This window comes from Cololabis saira, chromosome 1, assembly GCF_033807715.1.
Source record: "Cololabis saira isolate AMF1-May2022 chromosome 1, fColSai1.1, whole genome shotgun sequence".
NCBI classification, from domain to species: Eukaryota; Metazoa; Chordata; class Actinopteri; order Beloniformes; family Belonidae; genus Cololabis; species Cololabis saira.
The window spans coordinates 37750634-37774897 of NC_084587.1; the positions used below are offsets into that span (position 1 = coordinate 37750634).

The following is a 24264-nucleotide window of genomic DNA, read 5'->3' on the forward strand; positions in this document are numbered from 1 at the left end:
ATTAGATTACAACTGTCCATATAGTCAGGCTACAGGTCTGGCTTTTACACACAGCAGCACAAGTATGCAATATTACAGTATTTTTGTTCCCAATTCAATAAGTAGCTGAAACTTTAAATACAGGTTCTGAATCAGGGAAGGAATTAAAACTTTATGAGTATATAATAAAATATTAATTCCAATGATCAATAACTAATCCTTGAGGAAGTCAGTCTTACCAGCCACACACTGGAGCTTTCATGAGCTCTGACACTCCAAAGGAAAGGGACCCCATGAAGTCATTCCTGGTGGTCCGATCCCAGTCCCACACCTCGATGGACAGCCTGCGGTCTTTATCTGAAGGCTTCAGCTTGCTGCAGAGCACATTAAGGTCATTGTGCAGAATAAAACAGCATATACTACAGAATAAACTAATCTACTAATGCAAAGAGTAAATCCATGTACACCCAGGCATTATATTAATGTTTAGCTTTTAATACTAGTACTTTTGACATGAAATTCATCATGCATTATTTAGAAAACTGCATTTTAAAGAACACATCCAACGACCTGGACAGAAGTGGTGGTAAACAGCGGACGTCATACTCACAAAGCAAAAGTCTCGTTCCATTTGGGGTTGAGGTTGGCGCGGATTGTTTTGGTCTTCTGCTTGGTCTCATTTTTGGGATCTGGTATGAGCTTGAGCTTCACATATGGGTCAGACAGGCCATTGGGGTCCATGGGGATGAGGTTTCTGCCTTCACCCACTGAGAAAAACGAAGATTAGGAAACGGTTAAGACTAGTTAAGTCTCGCTAAAATAATACATTGGCAGCACAAACAACTCCACCTCTTCTCTCTACAGCAACACCCTTGTTCTTATCAGACTGGTTTTAAGGGAAATAATGATTTTGGTCAGGTAAAATATGATTTCTATTAACCAACAGATGAGGGCAGCACGGTGACATGTTGAGTAACACTTTCAACTGAGAGCAAAAAGGTCCTTCCTTCAAATCTCTGCCGACTTCTTTCTGTGTATGTAGACTTGCAGCAACAGGTCTGATTGATTGGTGACACTAAATTGATGATAGGAGACTATCATAGGCAGGTCAACATATTCAGGGTGTACTCTGCCTCTCGCTTGATGACAGATGGGTTGAAGTAGTCTTATCGACCGAGTGGACCAACAGGAGAGCGGCAATAGAAAAGAAAGTGCTGGTGTTTTGGATCAGTGTGTCACACAGCCTGTGAGGAGTATTAACGGTTCTGATCCATAAACAGAGCAAACGAGGAAGCGCCATTAGGACAGTGAGTCAGAATTACAAGCTGTGTCAGGCTTAAGTGGGCGAAGACTCTTCTTGTCCTTCTGTATGTGGCTATTAAGTAAACAAGGGCACACAAGGGACATCAGCACTCCATTAGCCATGAGTTCTGGAGAACAGCCAGATATTAGTTATAGCACAACACACACACACACACACACACACACACACACACACACACACACACACACACACACACACACACACACACACACACACACACACACACACACACACACACACACACACACAGTCAGGTATATACACAAATACACACATGCTAAGTTTGTTTACATACAATAGACCAAGGTCTTGGCGGAGAAACTGTGGAGCTGTTGAACTTTGAACCCTGGAGACTGAAGTCGGTGAAGCGGGGTGCACACATAAGGATTTTCTTTTACTTCTGAAGAGATTATTTCTCTGTAAAGACCCCACACATGAAGATTAAAAAAATGGGTATTTATGGCACTGTTCGTGGTGTGCTCCGGTAATCTCAGTGCCGCACACACACACGATTCTGGCCTGCAGGCGGTCAAGAATCTTGTTCTCCGAGCCACAAATCTCTCGTGATCAACGGTGATCTAACAAAACGAAGAACAAGGAACATACTGTAGCAACAGCCATAACAACCGGAAAACACAACATGGCTGAAGAAGACATACAAGACAAGGCAATGATGGTGGTCTAGGGACTGTTGTGTTTGAGAAAAAAATCTTGAAATTAAAAAAAAAAAAAAAAAGGAGAAAAGACTATGGAAAAAATCCTCGAGACGGCATGAACACAGACTTCATAATTTACAGAGCGAGCTCGAGGTGAGTTGTCAAATTCACTAATGGCAGGTGCCATTAGCCTAAAACAAATGTGGGGACATCAAGAAAGACATTGTGCACATTAAATTGTGTTAATGGCCATCGTTTGTATCACGTTAACAGATAACTGACTGTTAACTGGGTACAGTCTGTTTCACGTCTCAATCGTTGTCTGCCGTCTCCCCATAAGATAATGGGGAGTTGGTGGGGAAGGGGGTAATCGAGACAAAAACCGCCTGATAATCTTTTTGTGTGCACCCTGCTGATGTCTGGTCCTGTCAGCCACAGCACAGTGACATCGTCAGCAGGGACTACTGCTCTTGTTAAATGTACTTCTGCCGTTTGCTTCAGTTCTTAAAAACCTGTAGTGGAAGATTTGGCTGCGAAACAACAAAAGCAAGGTGTGAAGAAATACAATGGATGCAGGAGCCTGAGGGAAGGTGTGCACGTAAGCGTTGAGCAAACCCCTTCAAGAAACCGTGTGATGAGTTTGTACTCGAGCGCAACAATTCACAGAAAAGGGAGGATCAAGCTTCAGCTGATTTAAATGAAACAATAAAACAGAATGAAATAAATCAATCTTTCAATTGCATAGGTACAATGAAAAAAGGCATAACTATAATACACATTCAAAAAGATTGTCTGTTTTCTGCTTCTTACAAAACAAAAGCTAGTTTTTTGCTGCAGCACTGAAACACGTCTCTGTGCTCATACACAATATCACTGTACATTGTCAGCTCTGAATAGACTGATTCTATTTACAGTCTTGTTGGATTCTCTGGATAAAATCCAGTGACATTTGGCCCCGGTACTGTTCAGCCTGCACAAGGCTTTACCTCATGCAAAAATGATATTATGGTGAATGCGAGAGAAGTTAACATGCACTACATCTGAAGTTTTACACTTCAAACAGCGGTATCTTCCTACAACCTAAAGGTCATGTTTTAAATATCTCTTCTCTCTGCAAAAGTCCCTTCACTCAAGTAGCATTTCTAAATCACATCAAAGGGGCATTGCTTTGAGGAAGTGAGACAGTTTCCAAGATTATTGTGCTTAATGTATGATGCCAAATACATGTATACACTTTCCTGTACTAAAACAGGGAACAATAGAGTAAATGTGAGTTGAAAAAATAAATAATGAAATCATACAATCCAGGAATAGACTACAGTATGTAACGAAAGTCTTGCATGTAGACATAAACACTCCTGTATGGCTAATTTCAACTGTTGAACACCTCATTGCAAGTGTGTTAATTATGCTTCTCTTCTGACTATAGCACTCTGTACTCATTTACTAGGGATAAGGAGCTGTTAAGTCACGGGACATTGTGCTTCCAGTCGTTATGCACTTCAACTCAGCGTGACTTGCCGTCATTAATCAAACAAGGTGTGCATGAGGAGGTGTTTGTGAGAAGTCCTAATTTGTTGCTACTGCTCTCCGTGGACTCAGCCTGACATACAAAGTGCTTTTGAATAGTTGGTTAAAGGTCAAATCAGTGTGAATACCTGTGAGTGAACTGTGCTCTAATGCTGGGTTATTTTTGACTAATTACACCAAATAACAACAAGTTGTATTACCACAATGAGCTTGATTCCTCCCAGTTGAGTTGCAGCAATAACATTGTATTTCTGTCAACTTTTGTTCTGGAGGGGATCAGGACTGATAAAGGCAGAGAAACATGTTGAAAACTGTGCAAAGGTAGAGAGTGCAAGCTCACAGGAGGTAGTTGAGGCAGTACAATGACACACTGGGAATACCAATGAGATGTCTTCTGTTAGTCTGGCAGCAAATGTCCCACAGCAACAAAGTTCAGCTGTTCTCTGAACTCCATGGAGACGCTGCAGGAAGGAAATAGTCTGTGTGTGTATTTATGTGTTTAAATGATAGTGACAAGCTGCAAAACAAGGCCTTAAGCGCAACTGCTTTTAACTGCAAATGCATTTAAAAAAAATGTTTTTATACTGTAATAGCTTGCATAACGTTATTTTGCAACCTTCTTTCTTCAAAATTTGAAATGTCAAAAAAAAATGTTGTTCTGCTATCCACGTCAAGAAGACGTTTTAGGAGATAATAATGTCCCAATAAAAGCAGGTGGTGAGACAGGTCCAATGACAGAAGACGCCTCGTCTTCAGCTGATACCGGATGACACAGCCTCAGAAATGACAACAGCCCTGTTTGTTCGTCCCCTCCCTGAGTCCACAGAGTCTACAAACCACTGAGAGGGAGTGTATCCTTCTTATGAGCGTATACAATTCTATGCAATCCTAAAAAAAACTGCAGTCTAACAATCGTACAACTGAAAGACTTAGTGCAGAGCTTAGAGACAGGACGCGGTGCAGTCCCAGTGACTGGCCCTGTATGGGAGAAAAGTGCTGGCACCGGTATTTCCATTAGTGCTATCAGCTGCTCCATCATAACTGACTCATTGGGAAAATGTAATAGTAGGGTTTTGAAGTTAATTTTCACCTGGCAAGAATTTTTTTGGACTCCAAAAACTCAAAAGCATTTTTTAAAAGCTACAGAGTGGATGTAGCAGTCTTCAGATTATCGGACAGTGGACATGAGTTGAAAACCTCAGGTCCAGATCGAATCACAGACCAAAGTTTAGTCCATTCCGTTTTTTACCACGTCCTCTCTGGACTCAAACAGCAACTGTGTTGTTTTTGTCAAACCAAGCTAGGTAGATGAGAAACCTTCATAACATACATGTACAAATTCCACATATTGTCACTGGAAAGCCCTGTTTCTGAGTAAAAACATGTCATTGTGACACCTATAAGTCCGCTGCCTACATGAAGACGGCGTTTCTTTAACACGCACATTTAAACATATAATATATATATTTTTTTTTTAACCATGATGATCAAATGAAGGATTCAGAAAGAAATATGGTAACAAAGCACTTGTCGCTATTTTATTAAATATTAAGTGCACTGCGTGAATTGTAAAATCAACAACAAAATGGGAATTTTTGATGTTTTGTAAACTGAAATAGAGTGCATTATTATGACATGATATATTATAAAACTATATACCCGTAATGTGTATTTGTTTAGTTCATTTAATCATTTTCTAAAGGACAGGTCTGCATTAACGTTAAGTGCAGTGAGTTTACCCAGATCTGAAAAGTGAAAAGGACAGAAGAGTGAGTCCGTGCACAACTCAAGATACATTTACCTCCAGCCTACGACTTTCTCACAAACACGGGAAACCTGTGGTTGCAGCACACTCTGCTCTCCTCTCGCTCAGCAACTAAATCTACAATTAATCTTGTAACACTTTCTTAGTGCAACAGCCCTGTGACCCTAAATTATCTATATTTGGCCAGTTTCTTCAGCAATGTGAAGACCACAACAGCTGCTGCACAAGAAGAGATGAATATAAGGCAGATTTCTGCTCCAACTGCTTGACTCAACATGAGATGTTAACCAGTCTTAGAAGTGAAACAATGTAAAGTGCCACAACACCTCCATAATGTTCAACAATCAAATGTAGCTTCCTTTATCCACCTCCAGCTATATCCACTCTCAGCACCAGCATACACCCACAATGCACCTGCATTTAAAACCTTTTGACTCCCACAGCAGCAGTCATGCAACAAATAGCAGAAGCACACTTGGACATAGAGGCAAAAGGAAAAGTCTATTCTAAAGGTTAAATCGGAGATAAAAGAGAAATGAGAGGCATGGTTAATGACACTTGCTTCCAGAACTGGGTGAGTCAATGAGGGAACAAAAGGAAAATGTAATTATTAACACTGAGTCTCATATAATCCCAAAAGAACTGCCAACGGCAAGTGGTGTATGCACATGTCCTCATATACCCACACGCCATGCCAGGAATGAGCAGAAATGAATAACTGACGATTCTTAGTCTGGATATTTGCAAAGAAATAATGAACAATAGAGCTGCTGAAACAAGCAGGGGGGTGGCTTCCTCAGCACCGGCAAACAGAGGGGAAGTCTGTGCAGGAATATTGTCCAAGTGGCAGAAAACAAGCTTAACTATGCCTATCATTCACCAGAGAAACAGATCTGCTTTTGTCTTCTTCCTCACTTCCCCAAATCAATTTGTTCCCAGCCGATAAACCAAAAAAAGCTCCAAACTTGTGTTTCTGGAAACTACACCAAAAATCTCCCACTGTGTCCAAGTAAATCATTACTTAATTTAGCTATTTCAGGTTCTGCTGCCAAAACGTTTGTTTGTTCATCTCGATTGGTCTGCTTGGAGTACATGAATCTGTTTAAAGACCAGCTGCTTCTCCTGGCATCCATGCCCCTTCCTCTTGGACATTTTGGCTCTAGATAGCTGACGATGCACAAAAGTTCATTCAAATCTGATTGTGGGTTTGGTTGCACATTTCTGGTCATCATCATTTTCCACTTCCTTAGAAAGTCAGGCTTTTTGGGGGAGGAGGGGGACACTAATTTGGGGTAAGTTGGAGCAAGACTCTCTTTGCATCTTTGTCTCTTTAACTGAAAAAGGTGTGTTATTCAGTGGAGGAAAACTAGAACTTAATAGTTAAGAGTTGTGTTTGCAGAATGAAAATTACGTAACGTCTTCTCTTCCCCAGCCGTCAATTGTGCCATGTTGCTACTCCGTCATCCAGTGTAACACAAATGTTTTGTCAGGCTCTGTGTAAAACAGCTAAAGCATCTGAAATGATCTCAAACCCAATTTGGCTTGAGTGAGATGCGAGCTGGTGTAGCAATTCCTTGCACATGCACCTACACACAGTCAAGGAAAAAAATCCAGACAACGCATACACATGTTAACATGCATGCTCACATCAGGAGCACACGTGCCACAGAACGCCATGAGGCTGCAGGTGTTCACGCACACTAAACACCGTTCTTATCGTGATTATGGTGCACAGTCCTGTGTGTGTAATAGGTATGGATCTCCAATAATGGATATACAGTGTATTTAATAAAATAGTGTGTAACCCTAAACCTTTGACAACTACAGTATGAGTTTATAGTTGAATCCATAGCTGACTGCAGAAATGCATGAGTGTGCAAAAATTAAAGAAATATTAGGTTGGAATGGTGCTGAGGGAGACACAAGTGGATCAAATCATGTTACTTATTGAACTCAAAGACACATTCAAGACCACGAGAGACTGGTTGTCCATAAGACAGGAGGTTGCTAGCAGGAGCTCCTTGTTTTTTTATTAGTTGTTTTTTTTAACAACTTATTGCTAAACAACCAATTACTAAGAGGTCTTTAATGTTTAATTTCCCTTGTTTTATAATAATCCTTTGCATCCAAATGGCAAACGAACTGCTTAACCCTAGGGAGGGTGTCTAGTGTAAAATGTAGTAAATCCCCCACTTGCTCTGCAACACTGCTAACAAGTCGAGGCTCAGACGCATGAAAAGTCCAGCGCTGTCAGTCAACGGTAAGCTGGCAGAGTCAAGTCATAACCTTGTCCGTGACTAAGAGTTTGGACATTTTTATCATGATCCTCAAGATGCTTTAATGCAGCTTCTACAGAATGACTCAGAATATTGCCCTGGTACACGCGCAATGTTTATTTGTGCAGTGCGATGTCAAAGTAACGAAACGAAAAGAACACGGCATTGAGATCAGTCAGTTCAGTATATTTATATGCGCCGTTTGCTGTTGAGCCAAGTCAGGCGATGGTTATAGCTCGACTGGACTTCTGCTCCAGTGTTTAAGCACCGGAGAAAATTGATTTATTGACAGAAGTTTGTCTGGCAGTGCTACAATTTGTTTTTTTGAAATATCCTTTTCTGCTTGTCAGCACTGGATTTGTTCAGTAATTAGATGCTGGAAAATCGGCGCCGTGACGACTGGTGAATCAGAAAGCTTCTGTGTTTTGTGTATGTGCAGTATGCTTATTATTTCCTTTATTTAACCAGGCAAGCAAATTAAGAACAAATTTCTTATTTTGCTTACATTTTTTTGGACTTAAGTTCTTATTGACTTCTTCTTCACCTGTTTCTGCTGAGATAAAGGCATGTTAACATTTACATGGATTCCTCCTGTTGGGTTCATTTCAGCTTTTAAAAGACAAACTCAATGTCTAAGAATGTTGTGAAAATGTGCTAAATGTAAACCACTTCAGTCATCAGTGGCTGCAGTCTTATAGCTGATGGTGTAAACAGCATTAACTCCACTAGCAGGCAGATTCATCATCTACACAAATAATAAGACCAGGAAATGTATGCTCCTATTAGAATTTTAATATTTACACACATGACCAAATGTCAAAGTTGTAAAATCACTTTTTAAAAGACAGAGAAATGATATACTCTTTAATTGCAATAGGTTTTTATTAATTTTTTCATGGTATTTACGTAAATACGTATGTTTTATCTGTGCAGCCCTTTGGCCAACTCTTGTTGTTATAAATGTGATATATAAATAAACTTTGACTTGATGTGACTTGTTCATTTGCGTGCCTTTGTGTGATAGACCAAAGATAAAAACAAATTAATTCGCCCCAGGTCAGAGCCATCATGATATTTTCACCACATATGCACCACATATGAAACTGAAAAAATGGCTGAGCCTCCTCTCAGTCTGGGGGAAAAAAGAAACAAGACAGAAAAGAAAAACTACAGGAAGCAAAGTTGTACTCGGATAATGAACGTCATGATCAGCACAGCTGTGTAAGTCATATTGTTCATCCCGCTGACATTTGCAGTGTTAGCCATGATGCTGCTTCACTGTCCCTGCTACTTCCAGCGATAATTTGATAAGTGAATAAGTCAAGCAGGTGCAGTGCCAGGGGCTTGTGATGCAGTGGCCCCTGTCTGCCAGTTAACTGAATGACTGTGCGTGCCCACTGCCATCATTGTTTAACCACACGTGCAGATGTACTATTGTTACAGTTTGGGGATTTAGATCATGCCTTGAAATTGGTTTCTTTCTTCATATCTGGTAATTCAAGCACGCACAAATTTGTTCAATATGAGCAAGCAGTGCACATGTTTGTCATTGTCATAAAACAATAATATCCGTCTATCTAAGAGGTTTTGCACTTAACAGTTACGAACCCATTGGACATTAGTTTAAATATTTGTTTAAATATTGCTACAAGGGGCATACTGGTAGCTACAACTATTTTAGCACAAATGCATTTGACAGATTATGTTTGAAATTATCTCAGCTTAACCACAGCAGCTGGTCTGCCATTATTTGCTCTGAAAGGATTATTCAATACTGTGTGCCAAGTCAACAGTTACAGAAAATAATACGTGATTCATGAAGTAAATCCCTTCCATCTTCAGTGGTGACATGTGCAGTTTGTATTTAGAAAGCAGTCAGGTCATGCAAAGGATGTATGGATGAATGACGTGGAAGGGTGAAAATGTACAAAATAATCCAACGTACCCTATTTCTCTTTCAGTTATCAGCTGCAATATTGTGAGTAAAGACTACAGAAGAAAAGACCGGCATGGAAAGAAGTTGATCAATCATATGCAACCTAGGTGCAGTGATTAGTAAATGTAAATGTAAATCCTGCCAAAGCTAAATACTTATGAGTAACTTAGTGTCTTCTTTAGGACACAAGCCACTCAAAGTTCGGACAATGAGGGAGGAAATCTGTTAAGAGGTAGGTTAACGTTTATTCAGAAAGAAGCTATAGATTAACTAATTGCTGGCATCTAAATTAAAAGGAAAAATCATAAAACAAGCAACAACTATATTGTGGGGTTTTATATCACACCATTATATCATTGAGCAGCTTCATAGTCTCTTTTGCGATATAACGTTGAAGCATGAAGTGTAGTACATGGACCATGGACTGAAGTTGCAAGATGGATGTTCTGCAGAAAAGAAAATGTTGTGACAAAATAAATAACTGTGAAGTCCAGAGTAATGTAAGTACTGTTTATCAATAAGAGTATTAGCACAAACAAACCCCAAGGATATTTATGAGGACTGAGTTGTTTCAGAGGTTGAAAATTCCCTCCTCTGTGGTCCTTGTTCTCAGCAGCTGTCTCACTTCCCACTGAAATTCCTCGCTGATTCAGCAAACAGAGAGCTGTGACCACTGCTGACTGCAGGTAAGACACGAACCCCTCATAAATTCAGAACTTCCAACAACGGGTAAGGCAGGTCATTCCCCAACCTGAAGATCATGCCAAAATATATATATACGTATATGTACATGATAGAAGCCCTGTAGTGTGGGTGTGTATGTTTAAATGAGTACATAATACACAATGGAAAATGCTTCGCAGGAACTGAAAAAAGCAAAAGAAATAGAAAAAGGGCACTATATAGATGCAGACCATTTTACTTTTTTTTTAAAAAGAAAAAGCATCTTTTAACAAATGCAAGTAGATTTGGAGAGATAGATTTGCTTTTTGAAGCATTACATTACTATTATTTTATCTTACATCGCTGTTACTATTGCCTCCTTGAATGCCCTACGTTCGTGTTTCTAGAACCAAAAGTTTCCGTAACTGAAGGGTGGGGACGGCCACAGACATTTTCAGACAGGATAGCTCTCCAATTAATACCAAAAGTATACAATTGTAATTCCATGAGCATTTTTGCGAACACTGCTCAGATCCAGTTTTTGTGCAGTTCTGACGAGACATGAATAAAAAAAACCTCAGTTTGTTTTGCAAAAATAAATCAGTTGAATCAGAAGCTCTAGCGAAAATCGAGCAAGTCGTGATTCTTTAAAAAGAATAACAAAATGAAGCCCACACAGAAGACTTCGCACTTCTGCTGGATCACACATTTCCTTTGGGATCACCTTCCAAATATGGTCTAATTATGAATTGTGTCTTAGACAGTAATGTTTAGAGAAGCTCAGCAGGTTTGTGCACTACAAAAAGTGGTTTTCGGGGGGGGGGGGGGTTGGTATACGAATAGCTGACAGTCACAAGATTCACCGCATGATAAGCAAGAAGAGTGAGTTAATGGTGATGAAACTTCGATTTAGGTTAACCTAAACTGATTTAGGTTAGTGGAAGCATGGGATAGATGAGTATGGCCTGTGAGAATCAAAACAATCAGAAACTGGTCACCAAAAGAAGTAATTGAAATTGATCCATGCTCACAAGGGAGACAGAACAATTTAATCTACAGCTACCTACACACTTGAGCCAGTCACACTCACACCCAGACACACAAACATAATGCAAACATCTTGCATAAAAATTGTATAAATAGCTTCCAATGCATCTCATTTGCAATTAAAGCCCATTCAACTAACTGTGTGCTAAAAGGGAAAAAAATCTAATCAGGCATACCTGTGACCTGCAGCTTCTCCCCGGTGACCTCACACTTCAGGTAAAGACGCCCCCTTCTTTCAGTGTGATCAGTTCCACACATGCTGGGCACGTTCATGACACACTGGTTATGGACATTCATATCGCAGGCTGGTGAGACATAAAGAGAAGATAAGCTCATCAGGCAACAGTTGATGTCTTCTGTATTTGAGACCCTAAACATACACACCATGTTTTACTTAATTGACTGTCATATGAACAGTGTTGTAAGTTTCCTGTTTAAAAAATCAAGACAAACAGATTTGACTGCGTAGGGTTGCATCATTCAGGTTAACAAACATTTATATGTAAAATAGCAAAAAAAACATAATCTTTTAAAAATGCCTTCTGTGCATCCATACATCATTTCAATGTGTAATATTCCAGCACAGTAAGCCGCTTTATAAATGCCTTCTAGATTTACTCTACCTCTTCCTGTACCTATCTCTACTGACATATTTCAAACTCATTTCATGTTTGACTGAATGATAAAGGATTGTTTTTACTGAACGCTGCCTGACAGAGGAGATAACAAGGTTATGACCTAGATGCAGATGCATCTCTGTGACGACATGTGTACATGTCATTTCAGTCAGCCAGCTGCGCCTCCCCATGGACTGAGTATAGTTACCTGTGGTTGCATAATTGTGTCACTCGGTCAGACAATGAAAGACAATGAAAGAGCTACGCCTCTGTCAGAGTGTCTACGATGGAAACCTTCTCTTTGTGGCGCTCCAGGGAAGTCCTGTGGCTCATTAATGCGTAAAATTACCACTGTGCCATTTAAAAAGAGCATGTTTTAACGTGCAAATGATCTGCCAAGCAAAATACTGTTGACTTAATTAGTCGTCTGATCCAATTATGTATCTCACAGGTGTACAACTAAGAGCATGTTCTGTTTGAATTTTATAATTTTTGTTTTAAATAAAAAGAGCAGCTCACTTTTCTGTATCTAACTTTTCTTCTAACCTTTAATTAAAATTCCCACAACGGTTCAAAGAAATCTTTTATTTCCCCAGTTTTAATTGCATTGTTGCTTATTTTTCTTTTCCCAAGTTTCTCAAAACAAGTTTAATATTATTTATTTCATTTCAGAATCAGTACATACACATATACAAGTGATTATTTGCTGGCAGTTACTGTCTCTCTATAGAAAAAAATGTAAAAACACTTGCTGGAGGGAAAAAAAAGTGGGAAAGAGTGAAAAGACTGTTTTAACTTCGTAAACTACTATGCATTTATACAGGAAACTATCGTTTTGAAAAGCCTACTCTCAGAATGAAATTGTAGCAAAGAACACAACGCAGACATTGATGTATAAGACGCACTTGTATCACGTCTTGTTTAAGCATCACGTTTTGTATCTAGGAAACCAGATATACAGTTTATAATCTAATTGAACAAGTTCATCTAAATCTGTAGGGAGGGATATGATTTATCTCAGAGGATTGTGATATTTCGGTCAGACTGCCAAGCCACTGATTTACAGTGCTGCAGTTCTATTTCTGCACACCCTGGAGCTGTCATTACACATAACTAGTGGTCAGTAGTAAACAGCATGTAATGTATCTAGGAGCTCGTTAAAGCTTCTGACTTTAATCCACAAACACAAGATTAAAGTCATTAAGGGCGAGAGGGAGATATTCATAAAGGGAGAAACAGAGTGTTGATAGCATGTCTCTCGCAGTAGTCTATAGACAAAGGACTGAATATTATTTTTGAAAAAAAAAAATCAAAGAATATGAGCACACAAAATAGCAAAAAATCACACACAAAAAAGAAGAGTTTAAAAATAAGAAATATTCATAAAAGATCGGTAAATAATGAATGCTGCTGTTAATGTTTCTTTTCATCAATAATGTGATGTTACAACCCTAACAGCCATACATTGCAAAATATTACTTTGATTTGTAAACTTTCTTTATAAAATGTATGACATTAGCAAAATGCACTGCTCTTTTAAAGTCCCTGTACCAACAACCGAAGGTTTTAAAACATATTTAGATACTCACAATCACACTTCATGCCCTGGTGGATGAGGCCGTAGAGCAGAGAGCCACAGTGATCGCAGAAGGTTGGGCTCCCATAGGTGTGGATCTTGAACTTATGCTTTGTTCTGGGATCCTGGGAACGAAAATGAAGAAAGAGAAAATGCACAAATGTGAAACACACATCAGAACAAAAAGGCAAATCATTGATAAATATCAGCAATAGGTGTACATACTGTATGTCTATAAATCTCTGCATTCAAATTAATCCTGATTCACCAAAGCATATTTATTCAAAGCTAGAAAAACCTACTGCAAAGACAAAGAAACACCACTGATGACAGTACTATATTTCCTTTTATTAATTAACTTATTAATTAGGTTTATTTTTTTGTTTGCGCTAGGGGTATTTGTAAAAATTATAAAAAGGTATTTTAATTTCAAAGTCATAGCCTTATTTTAAAATTTTTAATCTCTGAAAAAACTGTCTACAATTGTCAATTGTCAGGAACACAAGTGAGTCTCAGAGCATGCAGGACTCACTTGTGTTCCTGACAGAAAAATAAGGGTCAAAATCATCATATTAATCCATGTGCATCCTGTGAGGATCACCAATTATGTGCAATCACTTTTTAGATCAACTTAAAGTTAAACAAAAGCTTTTTATTACAATTATTTTTATGTATTTCATTTTTGTTAGCTCATAAAATTCTGGTTTTACACGGCTTGCCTCCTGTGCAGGCCTGCGCCTGGTGTCTTTCACAATGACTCATAACAGACTTCCAATGCAATATAAGATGGAGCGTGCGTGCATGAGTGCGTGCGTCTTAGTGTTTGTTGTCCTTTGCATTTGTAAATTTGTGAACATTGAGACTGTTTTAGCTCCATATAGTGTTTGTGATTGTAAAAAAGTTGTCAAAACCATCTAAGCTATGAATTAGAGCTGGGCGATATGACCTCAAATCAATATCACGATAAATTAGGCAGCTTTACCTCGATAACGATAAATGTACGATAAACCTTAGCAGGCAACAAAAAAGGTCTATTTTCAGATCGGCTGATTGGTCGGTAACTCCAGACAGCTGCTCTGAGTTGAGAACTCAGCACACAGTAGCATACCGTGACTCGTTTGTAAGATGGGCTGTTGGAGTTACTGTGCGCTGAAGTTAATTTCTCAGCACAAGAAAGGTCATGTGTAGCGTGAGAGTGTGTGAACTTGTAGAAATGCGCAAGTCTCACACTACACAACCCTGTTACGTCAGCGGCTTCTTCGTTTGAACATTCAGCCATTTTCTTGGGTTTCCCTACTCGTTCAGACTGGATGGGTAGAGTCATGTGATTACAGAAAGCTGTACATTGTCTTAAAGGGGAATGAAAATAGCCTATAAGGACAGTCAAAACAGACAAAAAGACATTTATTTTCTTCTTTTATCAAAACACCAAATATACCGACATGGGAAAATTGATGTCGGTCAGCGCAATGAATGTCGTAACGGTAAATTTTCGTTTTATCGCCCAGGCCTACTTTGAATCCATCAGTATCCTTATATCATCACTATTTCTTGCTTCAGCTTAATAGAGTGTGCATGTATAAGACGTTTAAAATGTGTTTCTAGCTGTAATACATTGAATCACACCTTTGTAAAGATAAAACACTCTTTGTGGCATCTGAAATTCTGGGCCAATTTCAATATGACAAACTTCTATACTCTTCTATACTGTTCATACAGTACTTCATTCTGTTGTATACAACTGCAATATCTTAGTCATAAGAAACTCTGAAAAAGGTGCAAAGTTGATACTAAAATTGTATTATTAGGTTGCTGCAACTGGCTGTCAAATATAAACCTGTAATACCAGAGACCCTTGTGCTTCAAAGCAAAACTCAAAATATATTAGTAATACAAATAATATTCATAACAATCTCAGTACAGAGAAAAAAAGAAGAAACATCTTACAAAGCTTAAAGAAGCAAGTAATATAAATCAGATATCAGTACAGCAAGTACAGCACAGTTCTGCAGCTTTTAGTCCGTCCTCCAAGTAGATTAATGGGAGGAGAAGAGGAATGAGTCACTTCATAATTCATACCCGAAATGCCTTTCAAACATATGAGATGTGTTATTAAAGAGAAAATCAGATATGTTTTATTGCATTTCTAGTGTAAAAGATTCACCCATCTCTTAGCAGATCCTCATCATCACTTGCTAAGCCAGCATCCACTGTAAATGTAAATACTTTGTGTAATCAAATGAGGTTATCCATGGAATACTAGGTCATATTTAAATAGAGAACAAACAGACAGAGATGGAGGAAGATAAAGCAGATCTGAATGCGGAAATATTCAACTCAGATTACGGAAATTATAGGAGAGGTTAAATAACGTCTGGTGCAGTATAACACTATGTGCTCTGTATCAACACAGTGTTCTACGGAATTGCTACAAAAAAAGTTGCAAACCCTGCCCTAGGTAAATATCAGTCAGTAGTGACTATTAAACAAGCATGTCTATGGTTTATACTGTATGTGTGCTGAGCAGTGCATGAAAACAGGTCAGCCCAATGAACAAATAAAGCTTAGAGTAAGGTGTACATAAGGGAAATGAGTCATTGCAACAGCTATAACATGAGGAGTATACATGAAATGTAAGATTATTTGGCATGTCACAGCAACATTTGTATTTATTTGCATGTTTGGTCCTTGTCACGTGGACAAAATTAGAGTTAATCAAGTACTCACTACTAAAGACAAGCGAAAGACTGCAACTGTTTCAAACTGAATGCACTTCCCTGGTAATACTCAAAATGTGCTGTATGCAAATTTCTTTAAATATTTGAAGCCTTTTATATGAATTGAAAACATTAAGCTATTCTTTATTTTTCCACTGCATCTATCAATGCATGTATTAAAAAACGAGAGTTAGGTAAGAGAGTTGATAATATCACTTGGGAAGGCACTATAGTGATTGAAGTCCATTTCACACTGGCTTCTGGGCTACTGGAAGAGAGGCTCAGTTAAACTTATAACACCTTGTTTCCAATATACCCTTTTTTGCATATTAGTGTATTTGTATAAGTATATTGATGGTACCGCATATTTCCATCTCTTTTGTGAAGTTACGGTTCCAACACAGTTACAAGCAGTGTACACTCTTCATTGACCAACACACATCCCAGTGTCTATGGGCTAGGGATGTTAATAATTAATCGATTTTCGATTAATTGCCGTTATGAAATTACCCGATTAAAATTAACGATTACAATTAATCTATTTATTTATTTATTTATTTTTTTTCGTTTAATTTCACCAGCTGGTATTACGCCCGGACCACATTTAATGCAACACAACGTGCTGCGCCGCGCACATAAAGTTAGAAGAAAGAGACGGCGGATACGTTTGGTTTTATTAACATGCTCAGACAGTCTGCAATGGCCCAGACCGGAGACACATGTAGCTCAGTGCTTAACTTTTATTTTCAATCCACTCTATATTCTTCTGGTTGTTCTCCGATATGCTCCCCTAAAGCCTGAATTATGGTTCCGCCTTAAATCGACGCAGAGCCGCCGCCGTAGCCTACGGCGGCGGCTCTGCGTTGTTGTGACGCGGAACCATAAATCAGCCTTCACCCGGTACATACATAGGTTTCTCTAAACATCTGTCCCCGCTACAGTTTTAACTAAAAGAAAATGTGCTCCAATACAGCAGGTCTCATCATTTTATTTTGAACACTGCCAAAACTCTAACTTAAAACGTAACTAGAACTTAAAATTTGCTTGACACAAATGACACTATTATGGCTGCTGCTACTACTAATAGCCTTGAAGTGCACTTTATATTATATTCCTTGTGGTACAAAAATGTCTTTTTGTTACTTTTGTATCAAATAAATATTTGATTAAGGAATACATTAAAATGTCCTTTGTATTTTATATAAGCAAAAAAAATTATGTTTGTATCTCAGATGGGGGAAAAACACCGCTTATCAACTAATCGATGATCGATCGATAAGGTAATCAACTGTCAATTAATGAAATAATCGATAATTTGCATCCCTACTATGGGCCAGCAGTGTATTGCTAAAGACACAAAGAGAACGTGCTGGACATGAACAAAAGAGACATAAGATGAGATGAAGAGAGAGGCCAGCAGCATCTACTCACATCTAACCACACACAGCTGGTTTTTAAGGATTATCCTCTTGTCACCTCCCCCTCCCTCTGTATCACCCTTCATGACATCAATGAGTGTGATGAAAACTACTTACCTACAGATAAATTGTGTATGTTTTTAAATCAAAATTTAAATTAGATTTTAATGGATGAAACAGAGTGCAATTGTTCCCAGAAAATAAACTGACACCAAACAGAGAAAATGATTGTAGGTCACCAGTGGATGAAACATGACAAATGATTGATGCGTGTCCACTGAATCCTTAAACTGGTCAAGCACTGCAACTGATCAAAAATAGAAATAGACTAAAAGTAAACCTTTTTGATTGGATTATCTCCTGAAAAAAAAGGATAAAAACCAACAACAAAAGCCATCGAATATTTCCAGAGCCTGCAGCTCGTCTAGTAACTTTGTAAAACTGGAATCAGAAGTAAATACTGCTGTCAGCATTCCAACATGATCTGTGCTGATGTTCAGAAGATATATTGACCTTTGCCATGTCCCAGATTGTATAGTTATGTGCTTACAGGTGTTACTCTAAATGTATAAATGCATTTATGCTGACAAGTATGGGTACTTGCTGTATTATGAAATCCCCAGAGATATACTCATAAGGTTTAAACATTGTGAATGGGATTGGTATTAGTTTAATGTACCGACATGTAAAGACTTTTTATTTATCATAGTGTTAAACCATATGTTCAATATGTTCAAGGCTATTTTTGGTAGTATTGAAAATATCTGGTCAATAACTTAAGTATTGGCACACAAAAAGACGATTGAAAAGATGATTTTATCGTTGTAAATTAAGCAATCAACACAATGCAGAAGTCCTCTTGAGAGGGACATGAATCAATGTATTAAACTGCTTAGAGTTGTATCAAGCAGTTCTTCAGAGAATCAGCTGAGTCTCAGTCAAGCTGATAAACATCCTTGGAGCCACACCAAAAACATGTCTAGAAATCAAACAACTTGGAATCTGTAATACAATTTGAAGTATGATAAACTGTTAACAGCAAATCTTCATATTTTTGAGGAGGAAAAAAATCTACTGTAACTACCGGTATTTCTTATTTTTGTGCTGGCAAAGAAAGGTTGAACCTCAAATTCAGGAGGAACACTGCAAGTTTTGTCCTGGCTCTGAAGCGATGGGTCAGTGCCATACCCTCGCTACAGTCCTGGTTGAGGCTACAAGAGTTTGCTCAACCTTTTCACATTCAGATTCAGATTCAGATTCAGAAAACTTTATTCATCCCCGAGGGGCAATTGCAGGACAACTGAGCAGCAAGACGTTGAAAATCTCAAGTAGAACAAGAAATAAAGTAGAATAAAAATGAACAGGGCATGTCTCCTTATGTACAAAAAAATATATACATTTTTTTCATTTGCTTTGTGAACCTGTAGAAAGCACTCAAAGGTGTCCCTCGTGGGGTACTTAGTCCATTGCTATGGACTGTCAGTCCCTACACATACTGAGTGAGTTTGTCTGTATTGCCAGTAATAAATTTGGTTCTTTCCAAGTGGGAGTTGGACTCCATCAGGGCTGCCCTTTTCCACCGATTTAGTTTGGAACTTCTATACCCATGATTTCTATGCACAGCCAAGAAGCAAATCTCTCTAGTCTCAAGATCCCACCTCTGATTTTTGCAGATGATGTGGTATTGTAAGCTTCATCAAGCTAGGACCCTCAGCAGTGGGACTGACAATCAGCACTCCAAAAATCTAAGAGCATGGTTTAAGTATCTTGGGGTCTTATTCTTGGGTGAGGAAAGAATGCAGTCAAGAGATTGGAAGGCGGGTTGGTGCACCATCTGCAGTAATGCATATACTAGTCTATACTAGTCTGTTGTGGTGAAGAAGGAGCTGTGCTGAAAAGCAAGACTCTTTGTCTATCAGTCGAGCTGTGTTCCTACTTTTATCAATGGTGACAAACTGTCAGTAGTGAGCAAAAGAATGAAATTGTGGACATGAGCAGTTGGAATTAGTTTGGTCTGTAAGGTATGTTGACTCTCCATTAGAGCTAGGGTGAGAAAGTCTGTCATGATGAAGGGACAGAGTTGCTAGATCTTCACAATGAGATGAGGCTTTGAGGTGGTTAAATCATTTTAACCACCTCAAACATCCTGGATACCTCCTTAGGAAGGTGTTTGGGGAAGATCCAACCAGAAGAAGCCCCCAAGGCAGACCAAGGCAGATACAGACTGTATTTTTCAAGCAGCCTGGGAATGCCTTGGTATCCCTTCAGAAAGAGCTAGAGGAAGTGGGTAGGGAGTGGAAATGCTGAGTCTCTCTGCTTAAGCCTGAATGGATGAGCAGAAGTTGATGAATAATATTACTGTTGTTGTTGAATACTCTTCTGAGGTTGAACCACTTACGGTCAGCGTCCTGGTCGATGTATACCATCGGCTCTGACTTAATTGCAAGGGTTTCCTTAACAATTCACTAGGGTGACTGGTCATGTGCAGAAAATGAAACCTGTAAATGAATGTACCTGACTACACATCACTGAGCAGTCAGTTGTCCATTAAGACAATCCTTCTGTGAGCTGTGGGGTGGATGGGTTCACCCCAGTGGTTTTTATCCCCTGTTACAGCCTAATTGAGTCTTAATGGGAAGTTCAGGCCAGACAGAGTGACACTTTCTCACCAAAGCAGCAGGAATAAAAACAGTTCACACCGAAAGCAACAATGGCTCAACACGAAAGGCTATGATGGTTAAAAGTATTACACGTTGACTGAATGATGCAGTTAAGGGAATACCTTCTGGTAATATAATCAGCGGGATTTCCAGGATGCCATGAACACAAACATGGAGTCATTCACCAAAGAAGGAGAATTGTAGACTTTTAATTGTTGTTCAATGTTGTGTGGGGCGGCAGTAGCTCAGGTGGTAGAGCGGGTCGTCCAATGATCCGAAGGTCGGCAGTTCGAATCCCACTCCATCCCAGTTACTGTCGTAGTGTCCTTGGGCAAGACACCTTACCCAGCTTGCCCCGTGTGAATGTGTATGAATGTATATGAATGTTTGGTGGTGGTCGGAGGGGCCGTTTGGCGCGGAATGGCAGCCACGCTTCTGTCAGTCTGCCCCAGGGCAGCTGTGGCTACAAACGTAGTTTACCACCACCAGTGAGAATGTGTATGAATGAATAATGGTCTAAGTGTAGCACTTTGAGATTAATTGAATGGAAAGTGCGTTACAAGTTAAATGCATTATTATTGTGTTTAATTTCAAATTCATGTTAGTTAATCAGTTGCTTCATCTTGTTTAGGTTCACAGAAGTGCTGGAGCATATCCTAACTGCTATAGGACAGGGAATGAAGTACATAATGAATATGTCGCCAGTCCATCACAGAGACACTCAGGGACAAAGGAGACACATAACCTCACACTCGCATATTCACACTTATGTATAATTTATAATCACTATTCAACCTAACACGCATGATACTGCTAACCACAACCTCACCCTGCAGTCCCAGTTCATGTTCACTCTGTGTGATTCGCCAGCAGATAACCAGACATGCCAGTATATTTTGCGATGTTATGTCTGCATCAGCTCTGGATGGTATTGATGTAAAGGAAGTAGGCCTTCAGAGGCTTATAGTGGCGGGATATGTTTGGCTCTTTCAGATAGGACCAAGGCAGGTGACATTTGCTCCCATTTTGTGACACTCATGCAAATGAATAATTTAAACTCTTTAAAAGGGGAGTTCAAACCTTGATAATGCATTCATCTGTTACATTTTACCTGTTATACTTTAAGGGGAAAAAAATAATGTTTAAAAAAAATGGACTTGTTTAAATTGCATATTCACGAGAAAAACTTTACAGTAAAGTTGTTTTATTTCTCATCACATTCTGCATATTGAGGATGATCTTTTAGCTTGTGGGTAGTCGCTATGGGGGGCCTATGCATCTACATAGTTCAAATGTCACAAGAAACAACTCTGGACATTGGTATTTAGGTATTGTACAGTGGATCATTTGTTGTTCACATGAGGAAAAAGTTGTTTGTTTCATTGATATTTACAACCACATTATTTCTGGAGTAAAGCTGCATAGCCTTTTTTCTGAAACTGCCTCTTAGAAATAAATAAGCATAGAAACGTAGCTTAAAGCCTTAGGAAAACCTTAGGAAAAAATAATAGTTTTCTCCAGATATGTACAATTTTGGAATTTGATAATGGGCTTCTACAGTTTTAAAGCATCTCCAAAGAATAACTGTACATTTAAATTAAACAAACAAAACAAAAAAAATACAGAATATTTAAAGCAATAATGTTTATTAAAAAACAAAAAACAAACTTGTAAAGGTTTAGGACAAAAATGAAATTGTACTAGTGAACGAATCATTTTACAAAGAGGCTTCTACAGGGACAGCGTCACTTATGTCCCTTTAGAAGTCAACAGATTTTGCTTATCAAATTAAATAAAACCTGACACACATGTTTCTGGATTGTGAGAAGTTGGAGTACCTGGAGAAAAGCTACAGAGGTGTGGGGAGAAAATGCCAACTCCACACACTAAGACCCCGGCTGGGAGTATAACCAGGTTAGCTCACCAAGCACAGGGCAGTTCCGCTGACGACTTAACCGTTCCATTTAGTTTAATGAAGAAAAAAATTAGTGGAAATGATCATAACAATCATCAAAGAGTCTGGATAGCTAACACAGTCCAACTGCACCCAACAGAGCCAAAAAGAACCACCTGCTGTAACATTTGCTGCCATAAGTAGGGAGAGAGCAATGATGATTGTTAATCTCTGTCACATTTTTCATATCCTCCCAATAGGAACTTAAAATAAATTATTGAAAGTGAAACATGAAGACCACTGCATGATTTTGGATTAAAATCGTCTCTGAATCCTCAATCACGAAAAACATTTTTCTTTCTTTTTTTACTCAACATCACTCACAGGTAGGTGACATTTAAATTGAAGGTGCCAGGATAATCTTCTCTTTTTCAGTTTGAGTTACCCATTCTTGTTATATATATCTTTTTGTGTCACATAAGCAACCGTCAAGCTTTATACAAATTTGCTTCTGTTATTTTTAATGCATATTTCTCATGCTATTCTGATTTGATTGCACTGACTATGTTTTAAACTGAAGTACATGGTTATGAAACGTAAATGTCTCTCTTGAGAGGTTCGATGCAAACAGTTAATGATTTTTAAGCTGAGCTGGAATCTAGGACTTGTGCTGTAAAATATACTCTGACTCTTAAAACCCTTTATTCAATGTGTTACCCTGTAAAGCTCCTACACAACACATGGACAACAATGCAAAGCAGACTGTCAATCTGTCACCTAAATCTACCACAATTATTAAACCTTTCAACCTTTAATTACAATTTACGTAAGGGATAAAGCCTGATGAGGTGCCCATTAAAAGGAATTAATGAAAAAACATAGAAGGCAGAACTGTGAAGAATGGTTGCAACTACAAAGTACATTAATTCAATTTAATGGACACTTCATAGGACATAAACCTGCTTATGCAATGGCAATACCCCCCCCAAAAGTGGGAGAGGTCTACAATTAATGATCTATACTTTCATGCATGTTGCAGCAAGATGCTTTCTCCACATTCCAAGTCCTATATGGTTCAAAGTAACTGAAATGTCATCTGCCGTCTATCTAAGCAGTCAATTTAAGATTCAAAAAAGCTTGGAAAACTAAATATAATCTGATACAATATTTAACAAAAAAGTCTAGCTGTTTGGCCACAGCCATGTAGAAAGGCTTAATTGGGCATGGACCCCTAAACCCATCCAGGTCCCCGCTGATGTGCAGCAGCCCACGCCCACCTATAGAGCTTTCGGTGTGGAGTTTGCATGTTCTCCCCGTGTTCCCTTGGGTAGCTAATGTGAGCTACCCTCACAAAAACATGCAGCAGTCCTGGGCTACACATGCCCCCTCTGACCAGCCGGGGCGCCAGATGGGGTGGGGAGGATCTGGCCGGAATAACGTGATCCTTCCATGCGCTACGTCCGGTCAGAGAATCCTCACCCTGTCTGGTGAAAAGAAGCGGTCCGTCACTCCTCAGGATAAGAAGGAGACCTGAGCTCAGTGTAGGGCCCTCCCTGGGTTGGCAGAGGGGAGCAATGCCCAGGACTGTTACTTAGGTATGAGCACTGGGTGATGAAATGGGTAAAAAATCGGGAATAAAAAAAAACTGAAATCGCAAGGTATTCTGGGTTTTAGCAAGGGTTGCACAGTATTTAAAATATATCATTCAGTCTATTATTGTCCACGTGCAATGCATTTTCACTCTAAATGTCAATGATAAATTTGGTTCATCCAGTAGAACCTCACTGCCAGGTATGCAAACTTAGACACTAATTTACATAGAAAATGTTGCTGCTGTTGCTTCAGGCTGCAGTAGTTATTCATTTATTTATATTTGTAAAACATATTGCATGACTGCATGATTAGAGACACAAGAGTTCTCATGGACCCAGTGGTAATAATATTGTAAGATGACTATTTCTTAATATTGTAAGGATTTTAACTTTTTTAATCTACTAGACACGTACATCTGATATTTAACAGTTTCTTTCATTTTTAACCAGAATAAAAGGCAAGAAAAAAACAGTATCTCCATTAACTAGGTGAGGAGAATCTTTCTATTAATTTTTGTTATACATGATACAAGTTGAATGAGCACAACCATTACAAAATGCTGAACAATTTGATCAGAACTACAAAGCTTACATCTTGGTGAGACATCCAACAG

The 24264-nt window shown here is 38.8% G+C and overlaps 1 protein-coding gene across 1 annotated transcript in view; it reads right to left on the minus strand.

Annotated features, from left to right (window-relative positions):
• prkcaa (protein kinase C, alpha, a) overlaps positions 1 to 24264 on the minus strand; it is a 153779-nt gene that overhangs the window by 50096 nt on the left and 79419 nt on the right. Inside the window, exons 4-7 of the mRNA XM_061722239.1 lie at positions 13383 to 13494; positions 11353 to 11481; positions 590 to 746; positions 219 to 353 (exon numbers count right to left, since the gene is read on the minus strand). Coding sequence (XP_061578223.1) covers positions 219 to 353; positions 590 to 746; positions 11353 to 11481; positions 13383 to 13494 — 533 coding nt within the window. The remainder of the gene's footprint in view (positions 1 to 218; positions 354 to 589; positions 747 to 11352; positions 11482 to 13382; positions 13495 to 24264) is intronic.